This window comes from Haliotis rufescens, unplaced genomic scaffold (genome assembly GCF_023055435.1).
Source record: "Haliotis rufescens isolate VD_foot unplaced genomic scaffold, xgHalRufe1.0.p SCAF_5, whole genome shotgun sequence".
Taxonomy (NCBI): Eukaryota; Metazoa; Mollusca; class Gastropoda; order Lepetellida; family Haliotidae; genus Haliotis; species Haliotis rufescens.
Genome location: NW_025964223.1, coordinates 35,661,703 through 35,682,219, shown reverse-complemented (window position 1 = coordinate 35,682,219; position 20,517 = coordinate 35,661,703). Strand labels below are relative to the sequence as shown.

The 20,517-nt window shown below is 42.5% G+C and overlaps 1 protein-coding gene across 3 annotated transcripts in view; it reads left to right on the top strand.

Moving 5' to 3' along the window:
• The window catches only part of LOC124114720 (transmembrane protein 39A-like), an 80,227-nt gene that overhangs the window by 56,250 nt on the left and 3,460 nt on the right, over positions 1-20,517 (top strand). For all 3 annotated transcript variants that reach the window (XM_046475428.2, XM_046475427.2, XM_046475429.2), the window contains one exon: positions 3,498-3,682. In XM_046475428.2, the coding sequence (XP_046331384.1) occupies positions 3,498-3,682 (185 nt within the window). The remainder of the gene's footprint in view (positions 1-3,497; positions 3,683-20,517) is intronic.

The window sequence follows — 20,517 nt, the reverse complement described above, 5'->3', positions numbered from 1 at the left end:
GTTCAAGACTCAGTTACCTCCCAACTTATTACAAGACCTGGATTAGTGGACACACAGAGAGCATTTGATGAGCGGCATTCCTCTGACTTATCCGACTCCCGAACACCATCTATTCACATACGCGCCAGATTCGGGATGGGCAGCCCATATGGATGATCTCGCGGTACAGGGATTTTGGAGCACCAGAGAGAGGATCCTTCATTTCAACTGCAAGGAAATGAAGGCCATCTATTACGCCATCTTGGTATGGAAGATACGTCTCTCCAAATCAGCTATCCTCATAGCCACGGACAACACCACAGTAGTGGCATACATTCAGAAACAAGGAGGAACCAAATCCAGTTTTCTGATGATGGAGACTACAAGATTTTTTGCCTTGGCAGACTCCATCAGTTGCCAGATGGAAGCGAGACAGATTCCTGGGAAGCTGAACATTCTTGTCGACAGCCTTTCCCGCCAGGGGAGAATAGTGGCAACAGAATGGACCTTACATCCCCAGATCTTTGCTTGGATAACCACGTCATGGGACACACCGCATCTAGATCTCTTTGCCACCTGCCTAAACCATTAACTTCAGGTTTATGTCAGTCCAGTTCCCACTCCAATGGCTCACCAGATCGATGTGCTATCGATGAATTGGACAGGTCTATTTGCATACGCATTCCCACTATTGTCTCTCTTAGACAAGGTCATCCACAAGGTGGAGGAGACGGATTGCATGATAATCTTAATGGCACAATTCTGGCCCAGCAGAGCATGGTCCCCCCGATTATTAAGTCTATTAATGGAAGAGCCTCTCCTGTTACCTCTCTGTCAAGATATGTTACGACAGCCCAGGTCAAACATTTTCTATGACAATCTTAACCGCGTGGAAGTTACCATGCAATAGATGCAGACATCCGGGTACTCTGAGCTTGCCTCGGAAGCTGTGGCAAGATCATGGAGACCTTCATCCTCCCTTATATATGACAACAGATGGGATAAATTTGTCCAATTCAGAAGAAGATAAGGGATTATAACTAATACAATATCAATCTTTGTGGTAGCAGACTTTCTTCTACATCTACGTCAGGACAATAAGTTCCGACATTGGACGATACAAGGGTACAGATCAGGATGACCGACTCTCAGAGGGTGAGTACACCCTTGATTATCCCGTCTATTAGGTGTTGGATGGATTAGGAGCACCTTGAGTATTAACTGCTTACAGACGTCATTATCCAATAAAAAGTGAGGTGACATCACAACCAGAAGTGATGTCAGCACTGTTAATAGTGTCACAAATCCAAATTTAACAAGAAATGACGTCATTATCACTCACAAGATCAGCAAATATAATGGTAATTCTAGTGAAGGTATCACATATTTGCTTGGTTCTTGATGCATTCTGATTTTCAAGTCCTCAGGAGGAATTACAGAGGAAATTATCTTGAGTCAGGATTAGAATCAGTGAATAAATGGTTTCCAGAAGAGGATTACTGTCAGTTACACAGGGAGTTACTAGAGGTAGATTCTTCCAGGGTCCGTCAGGTATATTCTGGTACAGATGTAATAGAGGTAGAGGATTTGCAAAAATTATCCACCAATAGTTATCATTGTTAATATAATTCTAAGAATACTACCTCTATTACATGAAAAGTACTTGCACCCACCTCCCCAATTCATCTACCTCTAGTGGTTAGATGTGGGAAAGAAGCTTGGGTTGCTATAGTGCTATATTGGGAACAACTAATTGTGTGTGATTGACAGTGTAGAGGATGTCTGTTGAAAATCTGAAAATTTTCCTTAGTGTGACTGAAGCCAAAATACAGGATTTATGGCCAAAGATGTAATATAGAGGTAGTATTCTTAGAATCATATTTAATGATAACTATTGTTCCATATCACAGATACATAGATACAAGTAAAACACAATGTAATGTTATATTGTAACTCTCTCACTCAAAAGTAAAACATGTCTATAAATGTACAAATAAACTACAATGAAAGCTGTAATTAATACACATATTCATAATTATACAAATCTTTTTTCTTTGTCATATTAATAATTCAAATGCCCACTTTTATTAGTAAGCAGATCTTTCAGACTTGCTGCTTTATAATAAGGACATCTATAATGCAAATATTATTGAGTACACCGACTGTGGCCAGAAGAACATGTTGTAAAATGACCTCATTGTGTCTTGACACACAAGCCATCTAGACCGCCTCCGTGGTCGAGTGGTAGAGCGTCCGCCCAGAGAGCGGAAGGTCCGGGGTTCGATCCCCGGCCGCGTCACACCAAAAGACGTTAAAAGATGGTACTTGTTGTTACCCTGCCTGGCTCTCGGCATTATGAGGCTAAAACAAGGACTGGTCGGCTCGGAGTCAGTATACTGTGTCTGAGTGGGATATTCATGTTAAACTGCGGCATGGTGTCTTAGTGAGCTAGCACTATAAATCGGCATCAGTCCGGACTAGTACAAGCAGCCACACAAACACATACACGTACATGCACGTTGCTATATAAGTGCAATAATCTTGGACGCGACGTTAAACCCCATTTCACCTCACCACAAGCCATCTACAAAGGATCTATATTGGATTTAATTTGCTAACGTGTGGTGATACCTATTTGCATGAGATCCCATACACGTTTTGAGTACAGGTTTTAGCTTTATCATTGGTGTATGAATGACAGTTTATTAACTTGGAAATAAGGGATTTTCCACAGTTTCATTTGTGGATAAGCAGACTGTAGGTTGATATGTTGTTAATATATTTGATCCAACATACTGTATGGACGGTCAGTCAGAAAAGAAAGGTAAGTTCATACAGTCAACGGTCAAATGACCACTCTAAAAATTATGTCAAACTGGTTTGAGGGAGATAAGTTTGACAGTTATTGATAGATTGCAATCACATTTAACTGGTAGACAATTCCTTAACACATCAAGTTTAAGATCAGCTGAATTAGTTAGGCTTGATAAATATCAATAGATTTAGCCCCAATTCAGCATGGTTCAGTAAATGAACTTCTCTTATGCATGTGACATGTTTAAGACGCTGAACATAACTTTCTTTGACCTATAAATGAATGGAATTAACCATTTCAATTTCTTGACAGATAAAGACATACATTTCATAGACAGTTATTATATCTGTTATTATATTGGTCCAAGAGCCCAAACATTATGCTTGTTTCAAACACAGCTCATTGTCTCCTGGTAACAAAAAAAATATCCCAAAAATGAAATTGTCCCAGAAAATTAATTATACTTCAGACTTGGAAAAAAGGAAATTGTTGCAAGGTGTTCTTCCTGAAAAGATAGTCAGGCTCAAAGTTTGAATTAAAAAAATGTCTGGTTTTGCAGCTGTTGTCGGTCCCTTACTAAAATGTTACTGAGATATTGCTGAACTGTTGCTGTATACGAAGTAAGTATGTATAATTACAAACTCCAGTGTTAGATTAGTTTGTGAGTGTATGAGAACTGCAGCTAATAACTCTTCTTCCACAGAACACCCTATACTACGACACATGGTGGGTAGGACAACACGTATGTCTCACCTGGCTCAGTGCTTTTCTCATGCTCATTGCCCACTTCCTGTCACCTCGCTACCTTGACCTTCTGCATCGATGTGCCCTTCACCTTGGTCGGTGGCAGCGTGTGGAGGGACGACATGCTCATGTGCCATATAATGCGTAAGTTGTATGTATACTTAAGTGCATATGTATTAAATAATTGTTATTCTGATAAAACATATCAAATTCCATCTCTCATCAATCCCATAGCTCGGAACCAAAAACCTGTGTCTCTCCAGCAGGTCACTATCCACAGATACCTCCCTCCTTGCCTTTCCTTCTCATTCAGCCTCATTGCAAATGTTTTCAAAATTGAACTTGTTCAACTCAACATTCTATTGTTATGGTAGACTATTTGGGTTAGACTTGTAAGGTTACTACGTATAATAATGTGTCGATTTTTGTTTTGCTTTACAATTTTTGTGGGGTTTTACCACCTGATCATCTGATTGTGACAGAAGGTAATGTATGATTATGTCTACAGTTTGTTATAATTCTTGTGAATACCCTACCTCTATTACATCATAGCCATCAGAACCACACTACAATTTCATTAATTATCAACAGACGTCCTCTTCACTGCCAACATATCTAATAGTTGTTAGGGAAACCCTATCCCTCGACGGAGACGCCACTGCGCATGCGCAAGGCGGGAATCACCCCACTTCTTTCCTATGTGTCCAGATGACAAGGAAATTTTGTTGTTGCATGCATCTGTACATGTGATTGCTGTTCCACACTTACAAGCCACACTAGACCATCTCAAGCTTCACTAAAGACAAGCAGTGACCAGTTCTACAAGCAGAGAACAAGGGTATAAGAAGGCAGAAGTCTCTAGTAAGTAAGTAGTTAGAGAACATGTTGTGGGATGAGGACTTCATCCCCAAAACAGACGCCCGTCTGTTCAGGTTGTGGGCAACATCAAATCTCTGGTGACCCTCACCCTAGGTGCCTTTCATGCAAGAAAACCAATTGAACGCAGTTATTGTGAGCCTTTGTCCAAGGAGAAGTTTGAGAAACTTTCTAAGGCATGGCTCAATGACCCTGATTATAAAAAGAACACCAGAGCGTCAGCAAAATATTCATCTGCTTCCTGTAAAAAAGTGATTAAGTCCGTTGTGACACCTAAAGATAATCAGGTGGGTGACAAAAAATAACTAATTCCATGTCTGTAATGATTGACAAACGGATGCAATCAATGTCTCATGAAATCTCATATCTAAAAGAATCCGTCGCACAACACAACATTCAATAGAGATCTAAGGCTGAATATGACAGGGCATCCTCACACAACAAACACGCACACAGTCAAACTGATTCAGATTATTATTAGGACAGTAGGAGAGTCATAAAAAGAGATCGAGAATCTCATAGATCCCCTCCCTACCACGAACATCACAGGGTAGATCTTGAATCACGGACATCGCATGGCACAGAAATACACACCAGTCACCTTCTAGCCACTATGATAGACAAACTGACAACAAAACTCATGCAAATAGGATAGAATTCCCAAACGTGCGCCATCCCATTACGTCACACAGTCCAGTTATACGAGCGGGGAAAGCGAAATGGATGTTACGTCAGAATCATACAGTTACAGAACATGTGATTCCCGCTCCGCTAGCCTTAGATCAGTTGACCGGTATTATTCTACCCCAAGCCATATGTCCTACCCCAGGTGCAGCCTGAGCAGGGGGTGTGGTTCTATCGCTAACACTGGTTCTTCATGCAATTGGGACTCTACTACTGGGGATAATTACAAACCAAATAATTATTCCATTAAAGATATCATTGCAGAACTTTATAAACTGATGCCGGCCTTTCAACCAGATAACAAAGACAAAACGGCTGCCAAACCCTTGTTAGAACGTGCTGGGTATGAAGAACCTGTCAGCAAAACTGAAGAATTTCATACCCTCCCCTGTCCGTCATACATTCATGACGTCATCAATAAAATCGAAGCATCATTGAACGCTTCATCGGCGCATCATGTCAAACTTGGTATGCCTGCTATTAAAAAAAGTGCTTATAAGTCAAGACACACGATGCTCCTTTTCGCACAACAGCCTAGTATTGATGAAGATTTCTATGATCTTGTTAAGAAACCTAACACCAGGATGCATGTTGACATGGCCAAAATCAGGAACTTTGACAACATCAATAAACATCAATAAATATCAGTTCAAATATTAACTGGATTGCAGCTGGAATTTGCCACGTCATTCCCCCGAACAATCAGAGCGAAAGGTCTTCCCTTAGACACCCCCATGGAGATGAAGCTGCAGCAGACCATGTTTATTCACAGCTCACTGGACCAAATGCTGAAGATGCAGGAAGATCTTCAATCAGCACAAGTTTGGATGTCAGCACAGTTCCTGCTCATGCAAAGAAATCATCTACTACAGCAAGTTCATCATATGATTCCAGAGCCGCTAAGAAGATCCATGCTATCACAGCTCCACAGATATTCAATGGCAGACTGAAGTCAGTGAAGGAAGCCATTGCATCATCAACTAGTCAGAAGTTTCAAGAATCCACAATCTCATTGGCATTCAAGATCCAGAAACGACCTGCAGATTTCCAGCATCAGCAACAGAATCCTAAATCTCGTCATGTGAACTCTGGTCGGGATTCTTTTCGAGCCTCTACATGGAAGGACAGATCGTTCACTCCAGAAATAGGAACTCCAAAGATGATCATCCCACTTCACAAAGAGGAAGAGGTAGAGGCAGAGGAGGCTTCTGAGGGGGATACTCGGAAATGACTCAACCAGAGATTTACAGATTCCTTCAGAACCTACCGACATTGCCTGCCCAGTGGACAACGATTTAGAACTTCAGAAGATCAACGCTACAACCACATTGAATCCCGTCAAACTAGTCTCATAGACATCGATCCAAGACTGTCCAAGTTCAGCACTCCCCCTACTCGGGAACCAGTCGGAGGTCGTCTTATGCAGTACTCAGACAACTGGGAAGCCATCACAGATGACTCATGGCTGCTCGAAGTAGTAAGAAGAGGCTACAAACTTCATTTCTTAAAACGCCCAATACTAGTCATCCATCCTACTGGACCCCGATACCATCTATCAGGACGAAAGTTAATTGCAGCAGATATGGCCATAGGCAAATTACTTGCAAAGAGAGCTATCAGCATCTTAAAAGAGTCGGACACCTCTCACAGATTCTACTCCCCAGTATTGCTGGTATCAAAGAAGAATTTTTCAGAGATGCAATTAATCATAGATCTAAAAGTCCCAAACACAGATTTTCTGGAAAAGCCTCCCAAGTTTTAGATGGAATCTATCAAGAAGTTGAAGAATGCCTTAAGACAACCAGATTTAGATGATAAGCATAGACCACCAAAGACCTAGAGCTGGATGCATTAATTCAACCCCCACCAGTTCGATTCTCAGAACTACATTGGTGGCTGACCTGCGACATGTCTCAACAACAAACTACCAGTCTACGTCAGTCCAGTAACAGACCCGCCAACTCTCCAGGTCGACGCTCTTTCTATGGACTGGGAGGGAATGTTCGCTTACGCATTTCCCCCATGGATTCTTCTAGACAAGAGTTCTGAAGAAAATAGAAGAGACAGACTGCGTAATAATTCTCATAGCCCCGGCATGGCCAAACAGGGCTTGGTTTTCAAGGTTACTACACTGCCTAGTGGAAGAACCTCTGAAACTCACGGTATGTCACAATTTACTGAGACAAGCGAAAACGGACATATTTCACGCTTGGAAGTTCTCTCGAATAAGATGCAAGCGCAGGTTACTCTAAATAAGCTGCACAAAGAGTGGCAAACTCATGGAGACCAGCATCGTCTGGCCTATAAAATTAACAGATGGGACAAGTTCGTCGAGTGGGAATTATTTAGACGTGGAGATAACGATACCTATAGTTGCCGAATTCTTGCTCTATCTCAGAAACGACAAGATATTTTGACATGGCACTACCAAGACTATAGATCCGCCCTGGCATCAGTATTACAACACGATTGCCTATATATAGGTACACACCCATTACTGAATCGACTCATGAGTCTTTTGCACTGGAAGACATTGTAACACCAAGTATATTTCCAAAATGGTATCTATCTATAGTATTGTCAGCATTGATGAAACCACCTTATGAACCCATGAGTAGTGTGACATTACTATTAGTTTCCAGGAAGACCGCTTTTTCTCCTAGCCATGGCCACTGCGGCTCGTGTATCAGAATTACACGCTATCTGATATGTCCACCGTAACTCATACCCAAATATGGAAATCAGTGTTGTTCAGATCACTTCCGGATTTTTTTGCCAAAACCAGTCATCGACTTTCAGCCCACTCGGAGCCAGGCAATATACGATACCAGCCTTAAGTAAAAGTGTGGACTATCCGGACAGATTACTTTGTCCCATAAGAGCCTTGACATACCTCATTACAGATACTCAACAGAAAACTTTTACTCACGAGACATCCGATCTGGATGCACTATACACACTGGGACCCTTGGTGGCAGCCCAGGTGATAGTCTCCAAGTAGCCTTGCCTACCCTCCTTCTCTCGGGAACTTGGGAGGTGGGGTGGGTGGGGGGGTGAAGATTTCAGAATACCTCATGAACTCAGGGTAGGTTGACCTTTGTACTTAGTTTGCTATTGGATAGTAGACAAGTCAAGTGGCAACACTGAAATCATAGATCGAAAGGATATAAGTGATACATGGTTTCTACATGATAATCTAGGATGTATGATGTACTATCACTGGAAGTGATGTCATGGGAGACCTCACATGCGGACTAACATCAAAATATGTTAAATATCACTATCCAAAAGGGCGTAACGGAAACTACTTCATAAGGTGGTATGAAATCAAAGAAGACATATATCGCAAACGAGGTCATTGAATGACAACCCGGAAGTGATGTCACAGGTGATGTCATCACCGGAAGTGACATCATTATACATGTATGTTTAAGTATCACATTTTTGGCTAAATATATGTTTATTATATTCATAATATGACGTTTTTCTCTATGTCTAGCCTTGAAGTTAGGTACAGTCAAGTCTCGTTAATCCGACATCGTTGGTTGCACATGATTGTGTCGGATTAACGAGTATGTCGGATTAACGAAATTAAGTGATTTGTGATCGAAAATCGGACATCTTCACGATAGATAATAACCGTGTGTTTCCTCGTGTAAATTGCAAGTGCTACTGTCTTAACAACTTGCTTCATCTACTTAAAATAGTCTGTCAGTGTTTTCTGTTTCTCACATTTTGAAGGCACATTTCTCAAAGTCCCCTGTTCGCTTGACGTCTAGGGCTGGTGGTCCTTCAGCATCAACATTGTCGAGGTGTAATTTCATTTGTTTCTTATAATAAAGCTTGAAATTCTTTATGATCCCGGCATCTAGTGTTAATTGTTAAAGTTAATCTCTGCAGCCGGTGCGTGTCAAAACACGGGGTTGTGTACTCGCGGGCAGATGACCACGGAGTACGCTGACCACTGTGTCGGATTAACGAGACTGATTAATGAGTGATTTCAGTAATTCGTTGCAAATTAGGTGTGTCGGAGTCGGAGTGCGAGAATGTCGGATTACCGGGACTAAATAGCGCTGAATCAATCGGTTCCCATCATTTGTTTCGGATAAAGCCGAGTGTCGGATTAACGAGACTTGACTGTAGGTCATTAGACATATTCCGTTTGGTAACTTTTGCATACAATCCTTGTATTCCCACTTCACAAAAGCCAAATATCTAAGGGATGCTAGATACCAGTTCCCACCGGTCCTTGGCAGTGAAGAGGACGTCTGTTGAACATTTATTTAAATTTGTATTGTGGTTCTCAGCATAAACAGGAATTTATGGCTATGATGTAATAGAGGTAGTATTCTTAGAATTATACACAATGATTACTATTGTTAGATTTTTGTGAATGTGTTAAAGCAGTGTCAGATTTGGAGTTGGTAGTTTCTGAGAAGACCAAGAGCTTGGATGATATATTCCAGTGAAGTAAATGCCTTTTTGTGTGGTATGCCACCACAACAATTTAAAGTCTACCCACATGCAGGCTGCCTAGTTTAGAGAGGAAGCAACTGTTCTCAGCGTCACAGATGCAGAGAGTGAATCCTTGTCACATGAACAGGAAGAGGTGTATTTGAAGAGAATATATAACAGCGGTCTTTAAATAATCAAGTCTGGACTGGACAATCCAGTGATTGACATCATGAACATCGATATTCGCAATTGGGATACAATGACATGCATCATCCAAGTCAGTGAGTCTGACCACATGATCCCTGTTAGTTGCCTCTTATGACAAGCATGGGTTGCTAAAGACCAAATATAACCTGGATCTTTACAGACAGTGGAAGACAGTCATGAGATCGTTTCTATGACTTGTACTAATACTACGAGATACTTCCATTAACTTTTTGTCCACTTAATTAAACTGCCTGCCTTAAGTTTAGGGGTATGCTCCCATGACTACTACAGCACCTTCAACAGGTTGGTGCCTCCTACACCGTTCAGGCCCTGTATGTCTTCATACATGTGGCTGGTTCCTGTCGCCCCTCGGAGACACCCCTTAAAGATATCACTTAACAGGACGGGAATTCACATTGTTGGACTTTGAAAGTTGCCTTGTGTGAGTGGTGAACGTAGTGAGCACCGCATCTGCTGGTCTAAAGAAGTCTAAGTCTCATATTTGAGTCTCATTCAAGAGGCACAACTGATTCTGAAACATACAGTACCTCTCCAGGCATGATACTGCAGCCAGCTGACTTTTTGGACGAAGCTTTCACCACTCTGCCATGGTGTTAGCAAAGACAGCAATTAATGTTGAGTACAGGAGTTGCTGTTACCCATATCATTGCCATCTTTTAAAAAGGATGCACACATGTTTGGGGCTCTGTCAGGGAAAATTAAGTGATGAAAAGATCATCACAACCATCAACAATGACCTATAGTTAAGTATTATGCCGCTTCCCTTGCCATCTCATGTCTTACTGCCATGATTAAGGTATTGCCTCATCAATCCACATACAAAGCAGGCAAATCCAGGCTTTTGGCTCTGCATGTGTGGTTGATCAACAAAGGGGGTTAATGACCAAAGGGTTCTCTTACAGGGCAGCACGGTTGGCAATGAAGGCACGACTTTATTGTTCTAGATTTCTCTGTTACTCTAAATAGTGTTATTCTGTTACTCTAAATGGTGTGCAGTCTGAAGACGGGAATCAATCCCACTTGCAAGTTGCAGAGAGCTGCCATTGGTACATTTGTAGTGGCTATGCACTCACAGTTGGCAGCATATGGAGAGTACTTCTCTAGAGATAATGGCAATGCTTAAGAGCTTTCACCTTGAAGATCAGAAGCACCAGTTCAAAATGCATCCGATGTGAGTGTGTTATAACGACATTTACCCACTAATCCCTATGTGTCATGAGCAGCAGCGTCAATACATTTTCTTTCCCAGAAAACTGTAATTCATATTGTTTTTGCCATGGCAGTATGCTTGGCGAGGTGCACACCTTTGAATACCTTGATGTTTTGGTTAAGAGATACCAGTTTCGATCACTGGTGTTAGTGCAGAAGTTGACAGGCCAGCATGCATGTAGAAACAATTGAACTTCAGTTTTACCCGATATTTTGTGTTATGTCATGTGGTTTGTCAATAAATATTGTGAGGGAAAGATGTGACTGGTGATATGGGATTAATGAACAAAGGCGCGTCAGCCTAGATCTAGAACATGACTTAATCCTACAGACACCTCCACAAACTGTGGGTTCATTTTGCAATATGTTGTATCAGGATAAGAAATAATTTACCTGAATAGAATGTTTATGTTATTATTATACTTCTCCTGATACAGAGAGAGAGAGAGAGAATAATGTTTATTATAGTGTCACATGTTATATACACTTCATACTAAAACATGTACATGAACAGTAAAATATAACATCCGACCAGGTATGGCCTACGAGACACTAGACATAAAAGCAAATTATAACGTCATGATCTGGGTAAGGTAAAATAAGACATATACTAACACAATGTTTAAAATTAAGGTTGGGTTATGAACACGCACGCACGCACACTCACACTCACACGCCAAATTACTTATAAAGTCACGCACACAATCATACACAAACACGTAGGTACACACACACACACCCCACCATATCATGCACACACACACGCACACACAGACACACGCACTCACACATACATACCCTACGTACATTATAACCCCCCCACACACACACACACACGCACTACGCACACACGTACACATATACCATACGTAGATTATACAGGCGGAAGAATAAGCGAAATACTTCTATGCGTTGCTTAGTGACACATGATTTCCAACCCATGTCTCCCCTGGCGGCGACATTTGACGCATTACGTCTAAGGCCAAGAAAAAATTTACATGCTTTGTTTTGCAGAGTGTTTAACTTTTTTTGTTCATACAATCCCCAGATGGAAGCACCATATTGCATAATAGGCTGAACCAAGGATTCATACAATTTAGTGTAAATTGCATAAGTAAAACCACCAGCATCAAAATATTTTGTACATAAAACACCAAGCGTCTTTGGAACATTTGATCAATTAGCTTACAAAGAGTATAACACCCGAGTTCACATCTGAGTAATGATATAAATTTCTCGGTTGAAGATAAGTTTTTAAAATCTGGCATACATTCACACATATCGTTCATTACATCATAACGTAAATCATCATACATCTTACAATCAATTAAGAAGTGGACCTCAGTCTCTACTGAGTTAAAACAAAAAGGGCAAGTTCTATCCTGAAGGGGGATAGGGGGACGACTGTACCTCATTTTTTCAATGTTAATGGGGAGGCTGCCACTGCGTAAAAGTGCCAAATATTTTCTGGTGTTTCTATGGATATAGTTTGATAAGACATAGGGCTCAGGCACTAGATCCTTCTTAAGCAATCTATAGGTCCTCAGCTTATTACCATTAGGGTTATTAGCATCATTCCACAGCTCTGAAAACCAGGCAGTTTCATCCACTTGAAATAATTTTTGCTTAATGAGAGTGAACTGGCCACGTGTCATCAAATGGACATCGATCAAGTCGACGACGTTTAAGTTTCTAGCTAGCTTGTAAACCTCCTTTTCCCATGAGCGCCCTCTTTTACTTGACCAAGCATGAATGACACGGGGCAATCTTGTAATTTCGATACTGTTAAGGCGGAAGAATAAGCGAAATACTTCTATGCGTTGCTTAGTGACACATGATTTCCAACCCATGTCTCCCCTGGCGGCGACATTTGACGCATTACGTCTAAGGCCAAGAAAAAATTTACATGCTTTGTTTTGCAGAGTGTTTAACTTTTTTTGTTCATACAATCCCCAGATGGAAGCACCATATTGCATAATAGGCTGAACCAAGGATTCATACAATTTAGTGTAAATTGCATAAGTAAAACCACCAGCATCAAAATATTTTGTACATAAAACACCAAAAGCTCGACTTGCCGATTTAGCCAGTTCATTTATTGTGAACTTAAAGTCCATGTGTTCGTTAAGCCACAAACCAAGGTATTTATAATTATTACTATACTTCAAAAGAGTTTCTCCAATTGAGAAGTTGGTTGTGGAGCAATTTGTATTGGTAGGCCTAAAATGAACAATCTTAGTTTTTGTAGGATTAACTGTAAGTCTCCACTTTTGACACCATTCATTGACCACGTTTAACATATTTTGCAGTTTGTCCTCCGTGGGCGCCAATAATAAAATATCATCAGCATATAACATAATACCAATATTTAAATCATTTATATCAACACCACAGTTCATGCTTTTTATATTGGCCGCCAGGTCGTTGATGTAAATAGAGAACAATAATGGAGAGACAAGGCATCCTTGCTTTAGTCCCCGTGGTGCCTTAAACCAGGGTGTAAACAGACCATTTACTCTCACAGTGCACTTCACATTGCTATATAAACTTTTAACAGCTTCAAACATTTTTCCGTTTATACCATTTTTTAATATTTTAAACCATAAACAATCTCTGTTTACATTATCGAACGCCTTTTTCATGTCAATAAAACAGCAAAATGTTGATAATTTTGATTGTTTTCTATTTTTGATTATTGTACAAATGCTGTAGAGGTGATCCAAACAGCTCCTTTTTTTCCTGAAGCCATTTTGCTCCTCAGCTAAAATATTATTTCTTTCGCACCACTCACTCAATCTGGCATTTAGAATGTCACAATAAATTTTACAGGGTACTGAAATAAGAGAGATACCCCTGTATGACAGAGGATTGTGTACATCGGTGTCAGATTTAGCAATAGGATTAATGATACTCTGTTGCCATGCATCAGGTACTACACCATTATTAAAACAATGAGTCATTATTTTAAACAATATGTCAACGCAGACAGGGTTTTTCAGACACTCAGCAGGAAGATTATCAATACCCGCCGCCTTTCTGGATTTAGCGAGTTCTATTGCTTTCTCTACTTCCACCAACGTTATAGGGACGTTCAAGGGATCACAGTTTGTTTTATCTTCCTTTGTTATAACAAAATTGGATAATTCTTGCACTATATTATCCAGGTGTTCATTATCAAAATTTCTATCAGGGTGTGGGTCGTAACCGTATAAATTCTCAAAGTCATCCTTCCATCTTTCAAGGACAGAACTAGTATCACAAACAATATTTCCTTCGGTGTCTCTGACCTCAAAGGGCAACTTACCTGTACGGTCGTTAGCTACACCTAATCTACCAATCATCTTCCAGAAATCTCTTGTGTCAGTATTATCAAACGAGTCTGTCAGTTTCTTCTGCTTTTCTAGCTGATAGGAACGTATATATTTTCTATGTAGTTTATCAAAGTATTTTCTCTGACTGATATATAACTGATGATTGGCTCTTTTCACGCCTGGTGATCTACATGCTAACCACTCCCTTTCTCGAGCGCATGTTAGTGTCCACAGACGCTTAACTCGTCGTTCCAATATGGTTTACGTTTTTTAACATTATGATTATTAACCGGTTTAGGTTTTGCGCATTTGTTAAGCTTGTGTTGGATAAGAGATGTGAATCTGTCGTAAGCTTCATTAAGACGATTGTGTGCATTCAAACTGGACTCAATGCGTTTGATACAGTCTTGTAAACTAACCACATCGTCCTGAGATATCAAGAAATCGTAAGGGGTATCTGGTCTATGAGCGGGTCTCTCAGGCCGGTCTGGGGCAATACCAACAGTGTACCGATCAAAAACATTGATAGCAACTTTGAATTTGAGCACAGAATGATCTGGGATTTTGTCAGGCACAGGAATATTAAGCATAGATATAATACTTGACATAGGTTTAACTTTAAATTCTGTGAAGTGACAAATGTGCTCGTGCGGTACTACAACATAGTCAACGACCGATCGCCCTGTAGTGCACACATACGTAAAGTCGTTACTGTCACCAACCCTCCCGTTCAACATACAGAAGTTGACATCACAAAGGAAGTCGATAAACATAGCTCCATAGCTATTCTCATTGCAATCAATGACTGACCTGGGGTGTATTTTGTCCACTCCCTCAATGTAATCCATTTGAATTCCACATCTAGCATTGAAATCACCACACACACACAAGATACCTTCATTCTGATATGTGTACACCTGGTGTAGCAAGTCACTGAAGAACAGATCCGGGTCCCTTGCACGAGATGATCCTGCAGGTGGGAGATAGCACGCACATGCACAGAGGGTGATGTCACGGGCTTCTAATTTTAGCCATAAAATATCTTCAATTGTATCATCTAAAACTGATATTTTGAACACTTTGGTTAAGCTGTTCTTGATAAGGAATCCTACGCCTCCTGAGCCCCGTTTAGCTTTCTTGTCGACTTGTTTTCTATTATGACCGAACCATTTATAACCCTCAACTTGTATTTGTTCATCGTCGCGTAAAAAAGTTTCACAGAGGGAAATGATATCATATTCACTAGCCTTGATAAGATTTTCTCTGAAAATAGAGTTTTCGTTACTTTTTGTGGACCAACCAGCACAATTCCAATGGCACAGTCGCAAATCCTAATTCTGTACCTTCCTTACAACTGCTCTAAGATCTGGCCTCTTTCCTCCATCTGAAGGTTTTCAGATGAGAGGTAATTGGCGGTTCAAGGAAAGATAACTGATTAGCTACCTGGTGGTGAGCATCCCCTGGTGGAGGGGTACATTTTGAATTCATTTTTATGGGATCAAAGAGAGAGAGAATTTGCAATAGGTTGTATCAGTATATATATCAGTATGTCTGCACCCTGTGTATATATATATAGATAGATATATCTATATAAACATCTTAAGTATACATATAGAGTTGTGTCTGCTGTCACTGTGTAGCCTTTGTATGTCTTCTGTCACTGTGTAGTCCCTGTATGCCTGCTGTCACTGTGTAGTCCCTGTATGTCTGCTGTCACTGTGTAGTCCCTGTATGTCTGCTGTCACTGTGTAGTCCCTGTATGTCTGCTGTCACTGTGTAGTCCCTGTATGCCTGCTGTCACTGTGTAGCCTTTGTATGTCTGCTGTCACTGTGTAGTCCATGTATGTCTGCTGTCACTGTGTAGTCCATGTATGTCTGCTGTCACTGTGTAGTCCCTGTATGTCTGCTGTCACTGTGTAGTCCCTGTATGTCTGCTTTCACTGTGTAGCCCCTGTATGTCTGCTGTCACTGTGTAGTCCCTGTATGTCTGCTGTCACTGTGTAGTCTCTGAATGTCTGCTGTCACTGTGTAGCCCCTGTATGCCTGCTGTCACTGTGTAGTCCCTGTATGTCTGCTGTCACTGTGTAGTCCCTGTATGCCCCCTGTCACTGTGTAGCCTTTGTATGTCTGCTGTCACTGTGTAGCCTTTGTATGTCTGCTGTCACTGTGTAGTCCATGTATGTCTGCTGTCACTGTGTAGTCCTGTATGTCTGCTGTCACTGTGTAGTCCCTGTATGCCTGCTGTCACTGTGTAGCCTTTGTATGTCTGCTGTCACTGTGTAGCCTTTGTATGCCTGCTGTCACTGTGTAGTCCCTGTATGCCTGCTGTCACTTCAAGTCCATGTATGTCTGCTGTCACTGTGTAGTCCCTGTATGCCTGCTGTCACTGTGTAGCCTTTGTATGTCTGCTGTCACTGTGTAGTCCCTGTATGCCTGCTGTCACTGTGTAGTCCCTGTATGTCTGCTGTCACTGTGTAGTCCCTGTATGTCTGCTGTCACTGTGTAGTCCCTGTATGCCTGCTGTCACTGTGTAGCCTTTGTATGTCTGCTGTAACTGTGTAGTCCCTGTATGTCTGCTGTCACTGTGTAGTCCCTGTATGTCTGCTGTCACTGTGTAGTCCCTGTATGCCTGCTGTCACTGTGTAACCTTTGTATGTCTACTGTCACTGTGTAGTCCCTGTATGTCTGCTGTCACTGTGTAGTCCATGTATGTCTGCTGTCACTGTGTAGTCCCTGTATGCCCCCTGTCACTGTGTAGTCCCTATATGTCTGCTGTCACTGTGTGGTCTCTGAATGTCTGCTGTCACTGTGCAGCCCCTGTATGCCAGCTGTCACTGTGTAGTCCCTGTATGTCTGCTGTCACTGTGTAGTCCCTGTATGCCTCCTGTCACTGTGTAGCCTTTGTATGTCTGCTGTCACTGTGTAGCCTTTGTATGTCTGCTGTCACTGTGTAGTCCATGTATGTCTGCTGTCACTGTGTAGTCCTGTATGTCTGCTGTCACTGTGTAGTCCCTGTATGCCTGCTGTCACTGTGTAGCCTTTGTATGTCTGCTGTCACTGTGTAGCCTTTGTATGCTTGCTGTCACTGTGTAGTCCCTGTATGCCTGCTGTCACTGTGTAGTCCATGTATGTCTGCTGTCACTGTGTAGTCCCTGTATGTCTGCTGTCACTGTGTAGTCCCTGTATGCCTACTGTCACTGTGTAGCCTTTGTATGTCTCCTGTCACTGTGTAGTCCCTGTATGCCTGCTGTCACTGTGTAGCCTTTGTATGTCTGCTGTCACTGTGTAGCCTTTGTATGCTTGCTGTCACTGTGTAGTCCCTGTATGCCTGCTGTCACTGTGTAGTCCATGTATGTCTGCTGTCACTGTGTAGTCCCTGTATGTCTGCTGTCACTGTGTAGTCCCTGTATGCCTACTGTCACTGTGTAGCCTTTGTATGTCTCCTGTCACTGTGTAGTCCATGTATGTCTGCTGTCACTGTGTAGTCCCTGTACATCTGCTGTCACTGGATACACCATGTATGTCTGCTGTCATCGGATACACCCTGTATGTCTGCTGTCACTGTGTAGTCCCTGTATGTCTGATGTCACTGGATACACCCTGTATGTCTTGGGTCACTGTGTAGCCCCTGTATGTCTGCTGTCACTGTGTAGTCCCTGTATGTCTGCTGTCACTGTGTAGTCCCTGTATGTCTGCTGTCACTTGATACATCCTGTATATCTGGTGTCACTTGATACACCCTGTACATCTGATGTCACTGGATACAAACTGTACGTCTAGTGTTCACTGTGTAGCCTTTGTATGTCTGCTGTCACTGTGTAGCCCCTGTATGTCTGCTGTCACTGTGTAGCCTTTGTATGTCTGCTGTCACTGTGTAGCCCCTGTATGTCTGCTGTCACTGTGTAGTCCCTGTATGTCTGCTGTCACTGTATACACCCTGTATGTCTGCTGTCACTGTGTAGTCCCTGTATGTCTGCTTTCACTGTATACACCCTGTATGTCTGCTGTCACTGTGTAGCCCTTGTATGTCTGCTGTCACTATGTAGCCCCTGTATGTCTGCTGTCACTGTGTAGTCCCTGTATGTCTGCTGTCACTGTGTAGTCCCTGTATGTCTCCTGTCACTGGATACACCCTGTACGTCTGCTGTCACTGTGTAGTCCCTGTACATCTGCTGTCACTGGATACACCATGTATGTCTGCTGTCACTGGATACACCCTGTATGTCTGCTGTCACTGTGTAGTCCCTGTATGTCTGATGTCACTGGATACACCCTGTACGTCTTGGGTCACTGTGTAGCCCCTGTATGTCTGCTGTAACTGTGTAGCCCCTGTATGTCTGGTGTCACTGGATACACCCTGTATGTCTGGTGTCACTGGATACACCCTGTATGTCTGTCACTGGATATGCCCTGTATTTCTGATGTCACTGGATACACCCTGTATGTCTGGTGTTCACTGTGAAGTCCCTGTATGTCTGCTGTCACTGTGAAGTCCCTGTATGTCTGCTGTCCCTGGATACACCCTGTATGTCTGCTGTCACTGGATACACCATGTATGTCTGCTGTCACTGTGTAGTCTCTGAATGTCTGCTGTCACTGTGTAGCCCCTGTATGCCTGCTGTCACTGTGTAGTCCCTGTATGTCTGCTGTCACTGTGTAGTCCCTGTATGCCTCCTGTCACTGTGTAGCCTTTGTATGTCTGCTGTCACTGTGTAGCCTTTGTATGTCTGCTGTCACTGTGTAGTCCCTGTATGTCTGCTGTCACTGTGTAGTCCTGTATGTCTGCTGTCACTGTGTAGTCCCTGTATGCCTGCTCTCACTGTGTAGCCTTTGTATGTCTGCTGTCACTGTGTAGCCTTTGTATGCTTGCTGTCACTGTGTAGTCCCTGTATGCCTGCTGTCACTGTGTAGTCCCTGTATGTCTGCTGTCACTTGATACATCCTGTATATCTAGTGTCACTTGATACACCCTGTACATCTGATGTCACTGGATACAAACTGTACGTCTAGTGTTCACTGTGTAGCCTTTGTATGTCTGCTGTCACTGTGTAGCCCCTGTATGTCTGCTGTCACTGTGTAGTCCCTGTATGTCTGCTGTCACTGTATACACCCTGTATGTCTGCTGTCACTGTGTAGTGCCTGTATGTCTGCTGTCACTCTATACACCCTGTATGTCTGCTGTCACTGTGTAGCCCTTGTATGTCTGCTGTCACTATGTAGCCCCTGTATGTCTGCTGTCACTGTGTAGTCCCTGTATGTCTGCTGTCACTGTGTAGTCCCTGTATGTCTCCTGTCACTGGATACACCCTGTACGTCTGCTGTCACTGTGTAGTCCCTGTACATCTGCTGACACTGGATACACCATGTATGTCTGCTGTCACTGGATACACCCTGTATGTCTGCTGTCACTGTGTAGTCCCTGTATGTCTGATGTCACTGGATACACCCTGTACATCTTGGGTAACTGTGTAGCCCCTGTATGTCTGCTGTAACTGTGTAGCCCCTGTATGTCTGGTGTCACTGGATACACCCTGTATGTCTGGTGTCACTGGATACACCCTGTATGTCTGTCACTGGATATGCCCTGTATTTCTGATGTCACTGGATACACCCTGTATGTCTGGTGTTCACTGTGAAGTCCCTGTATGTCTGCTGTCACTGTGAAGTCCCTGTATGTCTGCTGTCCCTGGATACACCCTGTATGTCTGCTGTCACTGGATACACCATGTATGTCTGCTGTCACTGTGTAGTCTCTGAATGTCTGCTGTCACTGTGTAGCCCCTGTATGCCTGCTGTCACTGGATATGCCCTGTATGTCTGCTGTCACTGTGTAGTCCCTGTATGCCTCCTGTCACTGTGTAGCCTTTGTATGTCTGCTGTCACTGTGTAGCCCCTGTATGTCTGCTGTCACTGTGTAGTCCATGTATGTCTGCTGTCACTGTGTAGTCCTGTATGTCTGCTGTCACTGTGTAGTCCCTGTATGCCTGCTGTCACTGTGTAGTCCCTGTATGTCTGCTGTCACTCTATACACCCTGTATGTCTGCTGTCACTGTGTAGCCCTTGTATGTCTGCTGTCACTATGTAGCCCCTGTATGTCTGCTGTCACTGTGTAGTCCCTGTATGTCTGCTGTCACTGTGTAGTCCCTGTATGTCTCCTGTCACTGGATACACCCTGTACGTCTGCTGTCACTGTGTAGTCCCTGTACATCTGCTGAC